General features: G+C 37.4%; 1 protein-coding gene across 2 annotated transcripts in view; it reads left to right on the top strand.

Annotated features, from left to right (window-relative positions):
• Window positions 1-15,286, top strand: part of PLSCR2 (phospholipid scramblase 2) — an 80,371-nt gene that overhangs the window by 46,909 nt on the left and 18,176 nt on the right. The window contains exon 7 of one of the 2 annotated variants that reach the window (XM_031009396.3): window positions 7,288-7,351. The exons of the other annotated variant lie outside the window; for it this stretch is intronic. Within the exon in view, the coding sequence (XP_030865256.2) occupies window positions 7,288-7,317 (30 nt within the window). The 3' untranslated portion in view covers window positions 7,318-7,351. The remainder of the gene's footprint in view (window positions 1-7,287; window positions 7,352-15,286) is intronic. 2 annotated transcript variants of the gene reach the window in all.

Genomic DNA, 15,286 nt, shown 5'->3' with positions numbered 1-15,286 from the left:
CCCAGCACTGAAATTCTATTTGATTCTGATACTCTGGATTTATAGGTGGTTAGTTTATGTCTGAAGAGTCTACACACTTTCAAATGGCAAGAGAATAACTTTATATGCTAAGGAGAAGCTCTGGTTTGGGGTAGGGTTATTAAAAAATCAAATGTTATTAGGAGAAAAATGTGAAGCTAGTCTTACATGGAATAAAACTCAATGAAACACAGAAATTTCATCCTAACTCATTAAATTAAAACATCTAACATGGGATTATAAAGCGCAATAAGAGTATACATTCAATCAAGCCTCTAGAGCTAACTATCAATTTACAGGAAATACATGGGGTAAAGCAGTGATTCTGAATGTATATTTATATTAGAATTATCTAGAAACTTTTTTAAAACCCTCAAGTATCAGGCCATTCCCCACTTCAACTAAACAAGAAGCTCAGAGTCAGAAGTTTGTGTAGTGCCCCAGATGATACGAACATGCAGCCAAAGTTGAGGTTTATGGAAACAGAGAAATGGTCTTCAACCTTAGCTACACAGTAGAAACACCTGGGTAACTTTCAAACTCCTCATGTCCATCCAAATTTATTAAACCAAAATCTCTGGAGTTGGGATGAAGACTTCAAGCTGTTTAAAGCTCCCAGGTGATTCCAATGTGCAATCAAGGTTTGACACACCAGATAGAGATCTTAAACATTAATTTGGTGAAATAATCAGAAAACCTTAACAGATAATATACAGCAAAAAGGACCCAGCTGCTTCAACAAGTAAATGGCAATGAAAATAATGGGATAAAGATTAAACAGGGGAAGCTGATGAAGATGGCTGAATAGAAGGCTCTGAGAATTATCCCCATTGCAGGAATTCCAAATTGAACTGTCCACACAACAGAAAGCAATTTCATAAGAACTGAAAATCAGTCAAATGATCATTGTACCTAGTTTAAAGATCACATTAAAAAAAGAGGCACTGAGGAGTACCTAGTTTAAAGATCACATTAAAAAAAGAGGCACTGAGGAGGGTAGGAAAGACAGTCTTGAATCACCTAAATCACTCCTCCCCAATACCCGGCAGTGGCTTTCTGGTGGAGAGAGAAAATCTGTGTGGTTGGGGGAGGGAGAACACAGTGATTGTGGGACTTTGCATTGGAACTCTGTGCTTCCCTGTCATAACAGAAAGTAACAAGTGGCATGGCTCTCATGGAGACAGCATATAAACCAGCCTTAGCCAGAGGGGCATTGCCCATCCCAGCATTCAGAACCTGAGTTCTGGCAAACCTCGCTACCATGAGCTAAAGTGCTCTGGGGTTCTAAATAAACTTGAAAGGCACTCTAAGCCACAAGGACCACAATTCCAGGGCAACTCCCAGTGCTGTGCTGGGCATGGAGCCTCTGGACTTATGGTGTATATAACCTAGTGAAACACCAGCCAGGGCAGCCCAAGGAGTGCTTGCATCACCCCTTCCCCAACTCCAGGCAGCACAGCTTGCAGCTCCAGTAGAGACTCCTTCCATCTTCATGAGGAGAGAGGAGAGAGTAAAGAGGTCTTTTTCTTGCAACTTGGATACCACCCCCCTACAGTAGAATAGGACACTAAACAGAGTCCTGAGGCCCCCATTCGAGGCCCTAGCACCCAGACAATGTTTCTAAAGACACTGCTGGCCAGAAGGGAACCTGCTGCCTTGAAGAGAAGGACCCAGTCCTGCTAGGATTTATCACCTGCTGACTAAAGAGCCCTTGGGTCCTAATGTCTGTCCTATTGATAGCCAGGCAGTACTTGCCATGGGCATTAGGGGAAACTCTGAGACATGCTTGCTTCAGGTGTGGCCCAGCACATTCCCAGCTGTGGCAGATATGGGGCGATAACCCTCCTACTTGAGGAAAGGAGAGGGAAGAGGAGAGAAGATTTTGTCTTGCAGCTTGTATACCAGCTTGGCCACAGTGGGAGAGAACATCAAGTGGGCTCTAGAGTCCATGTTCCAGGCCGTGGCTCCTGGATGGCATTTATGGACCTGTGCTGGGCCAGGGGGGAGCCCGCTGCCATGAAGGGAGATATTCAGGACTGGCATAATTCACCACAAGCTGACCGAAGAGCACTTGGGCCTTGAGTGAACATCAGTGAACATAAGTATAAGCTAGGTAATACTTAACATCAATGGTAGCTAAACAGTATGTATTATGGGCCTGGGGTGGTTGTGGCCAATGAGAAAGACACTTTTTCTTAAGGAAGTAGAAGAAAAGCATGGGAAGATTTTTTTCCTTGCAACTTGGGTTCTAGCTCAGCCACAGAATAGAGCAGCAAGTAGATTCCTAAGGTTCCCAACTCTGGGCCCAGGCTCCTGGACAGTATCTCTGGACCTACCCAGGACCATGAGGGAACTTGATGCCCTGAAAGGAAGGATACAATCCTGACTGGATTTGACACTTGCCAATAGTAGAGCTCTTGGGACTTGAGTGAACATAGGTGGTAGCCAGGTAGTGGTCATTGCAGGACTTAGACAAATCCAGTGCTGTGCTGGCTTTGAGTCTGACCCAATTCAGTTCTAGTGGTGGTGGTCACAGGGGTTTTTGTGTCACCCTTCCCCCAGATGTAGGCAGCTCAGCACAGAGACGCTCCTTGTTGGGGGAAAGTCAGGGAAGAGAACAAGAGTCTGCCTGGTATTGCAGGGAATGCTTCTGGATTTTACCCAAGACTGCCGAGGGATTACCTCTATGAGTCTCCAAGAGCCACAGCATTACTAGGCTTGGGGTATCCACTAAAGTATATGTGGCTGCAGTAACCAAAAACTTAGATCAAAACACCCAAGTTCTTTTGAATACCTGGAAAGCCTTCCCAAGAAGGACAGGTACAAACAAGCCCAGACTGCAAAGACTGCAATAAACACCTAACTCTTCAGTGCCTAAACATGAATTAACATCCACAAACATCAAGACCATCCGGGAAAACATGACCTCACCAAATGAACTAAATAAGGCACCAGGGACCAATCACAGGGAGGCAGAGATATGTGAACTTATGGACAGAGAATTCAAAATAGTTGTTTTGAGAACACTCAACAAAATATAAGTTAACACAGAGGGGGAATTCAGAATCCTATCCGATAACTTTAACAGATAGATTGAAATAGCTAAAAAGAAACAAGCAGAAATTCTGGAGTTGAATAATGCAATTGATGTAATGAAGAATGCATCAGAGTCTCTAAACAGTAGAGCTGATGGAGCAGAATAAATAATGAGTGGGCTTAAAGACAGGATATTTGAAAATAGAGGAGACAAAAATAAAAAATAAAAAACAATGAAGCTTGCCTGCAAGATCCAGAAAACAGCCTCAAAAGGGCAAATCTAAGAGTTATTTGTCCTAAAGAGGAGGTAGAGAAAGAGACAAGGGTAATAGAAAGTTTATTCAAGGGGATAATAACAGAGAACTTTTCAAACATGGAGAAAGATATAAATATTCAAATACAAGAAGGTTATAGAACTCCAAGCATATTTAACCCAAAGAAAACTACCTGGAGGCATTTTGTATTCAAACTCCCAAATGTTAATGATAAAGAAAGGATCCTAAAAGCAGCAAGAGAAAAAAAAATAACATAAAAGCAAGATCCAATACATCTGGCAGCAGGCTTCTCAGGTCAGAAGAGAGTGGCTTGGCATATTTAAAGTGCTGAAGGAAAAAAAACGTTGATCATAGAATAGTATATCCAACAAAATTATCTTTTGAACATGAAGGAGAAATACAGATTTTCCAGGCAAACAAAAGCTGAGGAATTTCATTAATACCAGACCTGTCCTACAAGAAATACTAAAGGAAGTTCTTCAATCTGAAAGCAGATGTTAATGAGCAACAAGAAATCACCTGAAGGTGCAAAACTCACTGGTAATAGTAAGTACACAGATAAACACAGAATATTATAACACTGTGATTGTAGTGTGCAAACTACTCATATGCTAAGTAGAAAGACTAGAAGATGAGCCTATTAAAAATAAAAACTGCAACAACTCTTAAAGACATAGTATAATAACATATAAATAGAAACAACAAATTTAAAAATGGGACAATGAAATTAAAGTGTAGATTTTTTATTACTTTTCTCTTTGTTTGTTTGTTCATGCAATCAGTGTTAAGTTTCCATGAGTTTAAAATAGTGGGTTGTAGGATATTATCTGCCAGCCTCAGAGTAATCTTAAATCAAAAACGTAGAAAAGATACATATGGAATCAAAAGCAAGAAATTAAAACACTCCACCACAGAAAATCCCTTTCTCTAAAAGGATGACAGGAAGGAAGGAAAGAAGGAAGAGAAGATCACAAAAATAACCAGAAAACAAAATAACAAAATGACAGGAGTAAATCCTTACTTATCAATAATGGGATTGAATATAAATGGACTAAACTCTCCAATCAAAAGACATAGAATGATTGAATGGAAAAAAAAAAACAAGACCCAACCTACCTGTTGCCCTCAAGAAACACACTTCACCTCTAAAGACATGCATAGACTGAAAATAAAAAGATGGAAAAAAATTCCATGAAAATGAAGAGCAGGACTAGCTATACTTATACTAGACAATATATATTTCAAGGCAAAAACTGTAAAAAGAGGCAACAAAGTCATTATGTAATGATACACGGGTCAATTTTGCAAGAAGATGTAACAATTGTAAATATATATGCACCCAATACTGGAGCACCCAGATATAGAAAGCAAATATTATTAGAGGTAAAGGGAGAAATACACCCCAATACAATAACAGCTGGAGACTTCAACACCCTACTTTTCAGCATTGGACAGATCTTCCAGACAGAAAATCAACAAAAAAACATCAAATTGAATCTGCACTATAAACCAAATGGACCCAATAGATATTTTCAGAACAGTTAATCCAACGTTTATAGAATACACATTCATCTCATTAGCATATGGCTCATTCTCAAGGATAAACTATATGTTAGGCCACAAAAAAAGCCTTAAAGATTCTTTAAAAATATGAAATTATATTAAATATCTCCTCTGACCACAATGGAATAAAGCTAGAAATCAATAACAAGAGGAACTTTGGAAACTATACAAACACATGGAAATTAAACAATATGCTCCTAAATTACCAGGGTAAATGAAGAAACCAAGAAGGAAATTAACAAGTTAATTGAAACAAATGGTAATGGAAATAGAACATACCAAAAGCCATGGGATACAGCAAAAGCAGTACTAAGAAGAAAGCAATAAGCCCCCATATCAAAAAAGTAGAAAAAAGTTCAAATAAATAACCTAACAACGAATCTTAAAGTGTTAGAAAAACAAGAGCAAATTGAACTCATAATTAGTTGAAGAAAAGAAATAATAAAGTTCAGAGCAAAAATAAATAAAATTGAAATAAAAAATACAAAAAGATCAACAAGTAAAAATTGGTTTTTTGGAAAGATAAACAAAACCAACACATCTTTAGCCTGACCAACTAAGAAAACAGAGAGAAGACCCAAATAAATAACATCAGAGATGAAAAAGGAGACGCTTTAATTGATACTGCAGAAATTCAAAGGATCGTTAAAGACTACTGTCAGCAACTGTATGCCAATAAGTTGGAAAACCTAAAAGAAATGGATAAATTTCTAGACACATATTGTCTACTGAGATTGAACCATGAAAAAATCTAAAACCTGAACAGTCAATAAGTAATAAGATCAAAGCCGTAATAAAAAGTCTCCCAGCAAAGAAAAGCCCAAGACCCAATGGCTTCAGTGCTGAATTTTACCAAACATTTAAAGAATGAATACCAATCCTACTCAAGCTACTGAAAAATAGAGGGGGGAGGAATACGTGCAAACTTATTCTATGAGGCCAGTATTTCTCTGATACCAAAACCAAACAAAGACATATTTAAAAAAGAAAACTACAGGTTAATATGCCTGATGAACATTGATCCAAAAATCCTTAACAAAATACTAGCAAGTCAAAATCAACAATACATCAAAAAGATAATTCATCATGAGTGAGTGGGATTTATCACAGAGAAGCAAAAAGGGTTCAACATACGTTTTGGATATAGCCACTTATCAGATACATGGTTTGCAAATATTTTCCCCCAATCCATGGGCTGTCTCCTTACTGTGTTTATTGCTTCCTTTGCTGTGCAAAAGCTTGTTAACTTGAGGCAATTCCCTTTGTCTCTTTTTGCTTTTGCTGTCTGTGCTTTTTAGGTCATATCCAAGAAATCATTTCTCAAACCAATATCATGGAGATTTCCCCCTATATTTTCTTCTAGTCGTTTTACAGTACAGGTTTTACATTTAAGTCTTTAATCCATTTTAATTTTACTTTTGTATATGGTGTGAAATAAGGGTCAAAATCCATTCTTCTGTATATATATTTGGTCTTCAAAACACCATTATTTAAGGGTACTGTCCTTTCCTCATTGTGTGGTGGTGGTACCTTTGTCAAAAATCAATTGATTACAAATGTTTGGGTTTATTTCTGTGCTTTCCTTCCTGTTTCATTGGTCAGTGTGTCTCTTTCTATGCCAGTACGAAGCTGTTTTGATTACTATATCTTTGTAATATATTTTGAAATAAGGTAGTATGATGCCTCCAGCTTTGTTTCTCTTGCTAAAGATTGTTTGGCTATTTGGGGTCTTTTGTGATTCCATACAAATTTTATGATTATTTTTTCTATATCTGTGAAAAATTCACTGGTATTTTGAGAGAGATGACATTGAATCTGTAGTTCCCTTTCAGTAGTATGGACATCTTGGCAATATTAATTATTCCAATCCAGAAACACAGAATATCTTTCCATTTATTTGTGCCTTTTTCAGTTTGTCTTATAGTTTTCAGTATACAGAATGTTTTCCTTTTTGGTTAAATGTATTCCTTAGTATTTAATATTTTTTGATGCTGTTGTAAATGGAATTGTTTTCTTAATTTGTTGTACATGGAATGAATTCAAATTACAAGAAGAGTTATATTACTAGAGAAGGACTGCAAAACATTAAATAAGAAAGATTGTAAAAGCATGATTTCAGGAGGATAAAAGTGACATTTACAGAAATTGCCATAGGATTAATTAAATTAATGCAGGTGTCAATAAATAAATAGGATTATAGGATTTAATGTCTATTAAAATAGATAGCTGAAGGTAGAGATCTTATACCTGTAGTCTTTTCTCACATTACTTATTATAGTTAATTTTTCTTATTTAACAGACAATTAACTGTATTTCATCAGATCCCTTAGCATTTCTGCATCTGATCTCTGTTTGGCTTCTGAGACTTCATTTCTGTATTTTTGTTTTTATCTAGGACTACATGTTTTTTGAAAGAACTAGGTAATGACTGGAATGTCAGAGTGTGGGAGTGGATTAATGTAAGTCTCCTCAGAAAATTTGAAGTCTGTGTTGATTAGGATTATCTAAAAGAAAAATTCAGTGTTTTTTTCTTTTCTTTATTTAAATTACTTACACCTGTGTGAGTTAAGCTGTGATGCTTGTAGCTCTGAGTATATAATTTCACTTTTCAAATTATGATATTTATTTTATTTGTAACTGGGTTATAAATGTATTATATACTTTATTAGATTATTCATTGTATCTATGGGGAAAAGAATATAGGAATTTTTAAATTTAGATACAAAACTTCCTTTGAAAGACTACTTGAATTATAGTCTGGGTTTCCATTTTATAAGCAAAAATTAAAGCCTTATTAAAGGAGTCTTAATGGATCATTATATTTTATTTTTTAAAGCTAGTTATAATTTATTTTATGTAAAAATTAATATGCAAATACTGTGTACTCAGAAAACAACTTAAAAATTGACACAATTTCAGTTTATTTTACCATGCTAAATATTTAATATGCATATTCTCAAGCAAAAGTAAATGTGAATTTTTTTTGTTTTTGAGACGGAGTCTAGCTCTGTCACCCAGGCTGGAGTATTTTTTAATCTTCAGAAAAGCACACTATATTTACCTTCTCCTATCAGCTAACCTAGTACTATAAATAAGATTTTCGTAATGACTACATGATAAATTAGCAATTTTTTATGGTTTTCAGTGAATAAAAAAAGACATGACTGTGTGAGTCTATCCAAAAGACAGACTCATTCTAAAATTTGGTATTGTTATCACTTTTGAAGTTGTTTATTACCACATGGAATGGTTAGCTCCTGTGTTCTATCATTCGCAGAATATGTTAGTTACAAGATTAATCAGGTGTAAATGAAATAAAAAATATGTGTATCTTTACAAAGCATACTTCATTAGTGGTCTTAGGTTATTTTATGCCAAAAATCAAATTCCTAAAGTAAAATTTATTGATATAGTTTTTGAATATTTTATTTTTGTTATAAAAAAAAAACTGGGTAACCCATTCAGGTGACATTATGATCCTACACGTTTACCTCCTTTAAAATCACCTTTAAGGAGGAGGTTCCAAGATGGCCAAATAGGAACAGCTGCAGTCTACAGCTCCCAGCATGAGCAACCCAGAAGATGGATGATTTCTGCATTTCCAACTGAGCAAATGGCACACCAGGAGATTATATCCCACACATGGCTCAGAGGGTCCCATGCCCATGGAGCCTCGCTCACTGCTAGCACAGCAGTCTGAGATCAAACTGCAAGGTGGCAGCGAGGCTGGGGAAGGGGCGTCTGCCATTGCTGAGGCTTGAGTAGGTAAACAAAGCAGCCAAGAAGCTCAAACTGGGTGGAGCCCACTGCAGCTCAAGAAGCCCCATCTGCCTCTGTAGACTCCACCTCTGGGAGCAGGGAATAGCTGAAGAAAAGGCAGCAGAAACTTTTGTGGACTTAAATGTCCCTGTCTGACAGCTTTGAAGAGAGTAGTTGTTCTCCCAGCACAGAGTTTGAGATCTGAGAATGGACAGACTGCCTCCTCAAGTAGGTCCCTGACCCCTGAGTAGCCCAACTGGGAGGCACCTCCCAGTAGGGGCCAATTGACACCTAATATAGCCAGGGACCCCTCTGAGAAGAAGCTTCCAGAGGAAGGATCAGGCAGCAACATTTGCCGTTCTGCAATATTTGCTGTTCTGCAGCCTCCACTGGTGATACCCAGGCAAACAGGGTCTGGAGTGGACTTCAAGCAAACTCCAACAGACCTGCAGGTAAAGGTTCTGACTGTTAGAAGGAAAACTAACAAACAGAAAGGACATCCACACCAAAACCCCATCTGTACATCACCATCATCAAAGACCAAGGGTAGATAAAACCACAAAGATGGGGAGAAAGCAGAGCAGAAAAGCTGAAAATTCTAGAAATCAGAGGGCCTCTTCTCCTCCAAAGGAATGCAGCTCCTTGCCAGCAATGGAACAAAGCAGGATGGGGAATGACTTTGACGAGTTGAGAGAAGAAGGCTTCAGATAATCGGTAATAACAAACTTCTCCGAGCTAAAGGAGGATGTTCAAACCCATCACAAAGAAGCTAAAAACGTTGAAAAAAGATTAGATAAATGGCTAACTAGAATAAACAGCATAGAGAAGACCTTACATGACCTGATAGAGTTGAAAACCATGGCACAAGAACTACGTGATGCATGCACACAGTAGCCAATTTGATCAAGTGGAAGAAAGGGTATCAGTGATTGAAGATCAAATGAATGAAATGAAGAGAGAAGAGAAGTTTAGAGAAAAAGAGCAAAAAGAAATGAACAAAGCCTCCAATAAATATGGGGCTATGTGAAAAGACCAAATCTACATCTGACTGGTGTACCTGAAAGTGATTGGGAGAATGGAACCAAGTTGGAAAACACACTTCAGGATATTATCCAGGAGAACTTCCCCAACCTAGCAAGGCAGGCCAGCATTCAAATTCAGGAAATACAGAGAATACCACAAAGATACTCCTCGAGAGGAGCAACTCCAAGACACATAGTTGTCAGATTCACCAAAGTTGAAATGAAGGAAAAAATGTTAAGGGCAGCCAGAGAGAAAGGTTGGGTTACCCACAAAGGGAAGCCCATCAAACTAACAGTGGATCTCTCAGCAGAAACTCTACAAGCCAGAAGAGAGTGGGGGCCAATATTCAACATTCTTAAAGAAAAGAATTTTCAACCCAGTATTTCATATCCAGCCAAATTAAGCTTCATAAGTGAAGTAGAAATAAAATACTTTACAGACAAGAAAATGCTGAGAGATTTTGTCACCACCAGGCCTGCCTTACAAGAGCTCCTGAAGGAAGCACTAAACATAGAAAGGAACAACCAGTACCAGCCACTGCAAAAACATGCCAAATTGTAAAGACTGTTGATACTAGGAAGAAACTGCATCAACTAATGAGCAAAATAACCAGCTAACATCATAATGACAGGTTCAAATTCACATATAACAATATTAACCTTAAATGTAAATGGGCTAAAAGCTCCAATTAAAAGACACAGACTGGCAAATTGGATAAAGAGTCAAGACCCATCAGTGTGCTGTATTCAGGAGACCCATCTCACATACAGAGACACACATAGGCTCAAAATAAAGGGATGCAGGAAGATCTACCAAGCAAATGGAAAACAAAAAAAAAAGCAGGGTTTGCAATCCTAGTCTCTGATAAAATAAACTTTAAACCAACAAAGATCAAAAGAGACAAAGAAGGCCATTACATAATGGTAAAGGGATCCATTCAACAAGAAGAGCTAACTATCCTAAATATATATGCATCCAATACAGGAGAATCCAGATTCATAAAGCAAGTCCTTAGAGACCTACAAAGAGACTTAGACTCCCACACAATAATAATGGGAGACTTTAACAACCCACTGTCAACATTAGACAGATCAACGAGACAGAAAGTTAACAAAGATGTCCAGGAATTGAACTCAGCTCTGCACCAAGCAGACCTGATAGACATCTACAGAACTCTCCACCCCAGATCAACAGAATATACTTTCTTCTCAGCACCACATCACACTTATTCCAAAATTGACCACATAGTTGGAAGTAAAGCACTCCTCAGCAAATGTAAAAGAACAGAAATTATAACAAACTGTCTCCCAGACCACAGTGCAATCAAACTAGAACTAAGGATTAAGAAACTCACTCAAAACTGCTCAATTACATGGAAACTGGACAACCTGCTCCTGAATGACTACTGGGTACGTAACGAAATGAAGGCAGAAATAAAGATGTTCTTTGAAACCAATGAGAACAAAGACACAACATACTAGAATCTCTGGGACACATTTAATGCCGTGTGTAGAGGGAAATTTATAGCACTAAATGTCCACAAGAGAAAGCAGGAAAGATCTAAAATTGACACCCTAACATCACAATTAAAGGAACTAGAGAAGCAAAAGCAAACACATTCAAAAGCTAACAGAAGGCAAGAAATAACTAAGATCAGAGCAGAAGTGAAGGAGATAGAGACACAAAAAACCCTTCAAAAAAATTAATGAATCCAGGAGGTGGATTTTTGAAAAAATCAACAAAATTGATAGATGACTACCAAGACTAATAAAGAAGAAAAGAGAGAAGAATCAAATAGATGCAATAAAAAATGATAAAGGGGATATCACCACTGATCCCACAGAAATACAAACTACCATCAGAGAATACTATAAACACCTCTATGCAAATAAACTAGAAAATCTACAAGAAATGGATAAATTCCTGGACACATACACCCTCCTAAGACTAAACCAGGAAGAAGTTGAATCCCTGAATAGGCCAATAACAGGTTCTGAAATTGAAGCAATAATTAATAGCCTACCAACCAAAAAAAGTCCAGGACCAGATTCACAGCCGAATTCTACCAGACGTACAAAGAGGAGCTGGTACCATTCCTTCTGAAACTATTGCAATCAATAGAAAAAGAGGGAATCCTCCCTAACTCATTTTATGAGGCCAGCATCATCCTGATACCAGAGCCTGGCAGAGACACAACAAAAAAAGAGAATTTTAGACCAATATCCCTGATGAACATCAGTTAAAAATCCTCAATGAAATACTGGCAAACCGAATCCAGCAGCACATCAAAAAGCTTATCCACCATGATCTAATGGGCTTCATTCCTGGGATACAAGGCTGGTTCAATATAACACAAATCAATAAACGTAATCCATCATATAAACAGAACCAAAGGCAAAAACCACATGATTATCTCAATAGATACAGAAAAGGCCTTTGACAAAATTCAACAGCCCTTCATGCTAAAAAGTCTCAATAAACTAGGTATTGATGGGACATATCTCAAAATAATGAGAGCTATTTATCACAGACCCACAGCCAATATCATAGTGAATGGGCAAAAACTGGAAGCATTCCCTTTGAAAACTGGCACAAGACAGGGATGTCCCCTCTCACCACTCCTATTCAACATAGTGTTGGAAGTTCTGGCCAGGGCAATCCAGCAAGAGAAAGAAATAAAGAGTATTAAATTAGGAAAAGAGGAAGTCAAATTGTCCATGTTTGCAGATGACATGATTGTATATTTAGAAAACCCCATCATCTCAGCCCAAAATCTCCTTAAACTGATAAGCAACTTCAGCAAAGTCTCAGGATACAAAATCAATGTGCAAAAATCACAAGCATTCCTATACACCAATAACAGACAAACAGAGAGCCAAATCATGAGTGAACTCCCATTCACAATTGCTTCAAAGAGAACAAAATACCTGGGAATCCAACTAACAAGAGATGTGAAGGACCTCTTCAAGGAGAACTACAAACCACTTCTCAATGAAATAAAAGAGGACACAAACAAATGGAAGAATATTCCATGCTCATGGATAGGAAGAATCAGTATCGTGAAAATGGCCATACTGCCCAAGGTAATTTATAGATTCAATGCCATCCCCCTCAAGCTACCAATGAACTTTCTTCACAAAATTGGAAAAAACTACTTTAAAGTTCATATGGAACCAAAAAAGAGGCCCCATTGCCAAGTCAATCCTAAGCCAAAAGAACAAAGCTGGAGGCATCACGCTACCTGACTTCAAACTATACTACAAGGCTACAGTAACCAAAACAGCATGGTACTGGTACCAAAACAGACATATAGACCAATGGAACAGAACAGAGCCCTCAGAAATAATGTCGCATATCTACGACCATCTGATCTTTGACAAACCTGACAAACACAAGAAATGGGGAAAGGATTCCCTATTAAATAAATGGTGCTGGAAAAACTGGCTAGCCATATGTAGAAAGCTGAAACTGGATCCCTTCCTTACACCTTATACAGAAATTAATTCAAGATGGATTAAAGATTTAAATGTTAGACCTAAAACCGTAAAAACCCTAGAAGAAAACCTAGGCAATACTATTCAGGACATAGGCATGGGCAAGTACTTCATGACTAAAACACCAAAAGCAATGGCAACAAAAGCCAAAATTGACAAATGGGATCTAATTAAACTAAAGAGCTTCTGCACAGCAAAAGAAACTACCATCAGAGTGAACAGGCAACCTACAGAATGGGAGAAAATTTTTACAATCTACCCATCTGACAAAAGGCTAATGTCCAGAATCTACAAAGAACTTAAACAAATTTACAAGAAAAAATCAAACAACCCCATCAAAAAGTGGGGGAAGGATATGAACAGACACTTCTCAAAAGAAGACATTTATGCAGCCAACAGACACATGAAAAAATGCTCATCATCTCTGGCCATCAGAGAAATGCAAATCAAAACCACAATGAGATACCATCTCACACCAGTTAGAATGGCAGTCATTAAAAAGTCAGGAAACAACAGATGCTGGAGAGGATGTAGAGAAATACGAACATGTTTACACTGTTGGTGGGACTCTAAACTGGTTCAACCATTGTGGAGGACAGTGTGGCAATTCCTCAAGGATCTAGAACTAGAAATACCATTTGACCCAGCCATCCCCTTACTGGGTATATACCCAAAGGATTATAAATCATGCTGCTATAAAGACACATGCACACATATGTTTATTGCGGCACTATTCATAATAGCAAAGACTTGGAACCAAGCCAAATGTCCATCAATGATAGACTGGATTAAGAAAATGTGGCACATATACACCGAGGAATACTATGCAGCCATAAAAAAGGATGAGTTCATGTCCTTTGTAGGGACACGGATGAAGCTGGAAACCATCATTCTGAGTAAACTATAGCAAGGACAGAAAACCAAACATCACATGTTCTCACTCATAGGTGGGAATTGAACAATGAGAACACTTGGACACAGGTTGGGGAACATCACACACCAGGGCCTGTCATGGGATGGGGGGAGGGGGGAGGGATAGCATTAGGAGATATACGTAATGTAAATGACAAGTTAATGGGTGCAGCACGCCAACATGGCTCATGTATACATATGTAACAAACCTGCACATTGTGCACATGTACCCTAGAACTTAAAGTATAATAATAAAAGTAAATAAATAAATAAAATCACCTTTAAAAAGAGCACAGCAAAAGAAAAATTGAATAACTAAATCACTATTGGAAATAAAACAAAATGAAATGACTTTCTTGTAAAAATAAATAAAATCATTTGTTTCCATTTGTTCTTAATTTTTAGGGATTGAATTTTCTCTTCTAATTTTATTTTTGTATATATTAAGGATCTATAAATTTTCAGGGCAAAATTATATCTCATATATATAAAAGTCTACGTAAGTACATAGAGATGTTTTCATTCCTTTTACTAGTTGCGTAGTATGTCATTAAGTGGCTATGTCATGGTTTCTTCAAACAATTCCCTACAATTGGACTTTCATTTTCCTTGAAATTTTTTACTATTCCAAGTAAGCTTTCATGAATAAACAGGCATACATATTTTATATTTTTCCTAGTGCATATTTAGAAGTGATTTGAAAAGTGGAATATCTGTTCAAATTATCCTCCATAGAATTTATTTCTCTATGAATTCCCATCAGCAATTTAGAACAGTGTTCAGTTGCCCAGAGCCATTCAGGTGTATATTATTATATTTTTGTGTGGTTTCCAATACAGTGAGATATGTTATCCTGACATAGTTTAAATGTTTTATTATCTCACTTTCAATAAAGTTCAGCATTAAAAAAGAAAGGGAAGACATATAATATTTTGTAGTAAAAACTGTACCAGTGTTAGAAACTAGGATTTCCAGCTGTCAGAAACTTAAAGGCATTTGTAATTTGTTTTGTAGGGAAGATTGAATTGAGAGAGGGGACAGCCAACCCACAATTTACTTCATGCAAAGAAAAGTATGCTTAGGAAATAAGGGTATCCCTTTCAGCTTCAGCAAACTCCTCCAACAGCCACTCTCCCCATAAGTGTTACCACCAGCAGAACTCTACCAAAGCCAATAACCCCAAATGGCAAATGACGGATGAGAACA

The sequence above is a fragment of the Gorilla gorilla genome, chromosome 2 (assembly GCF_029281585.2).
Source record: "Gorilla gorilla gorilla isolate KB3781 chromosome 2, NHGRI_mGorGor1-v2.1_pri, whole genome shotgun sequence".
In the NCBI taxonomy this organism is placed as follows: domain Eukaryota; kingdom Metazoa; phylum Chordata; class Mammalia; order Primates; family Hominidae; genus Gorilla; species Gorilla gorilla.
This window is presented reverse-complemented; position numbering and strand designations above follow the sequence as displayed.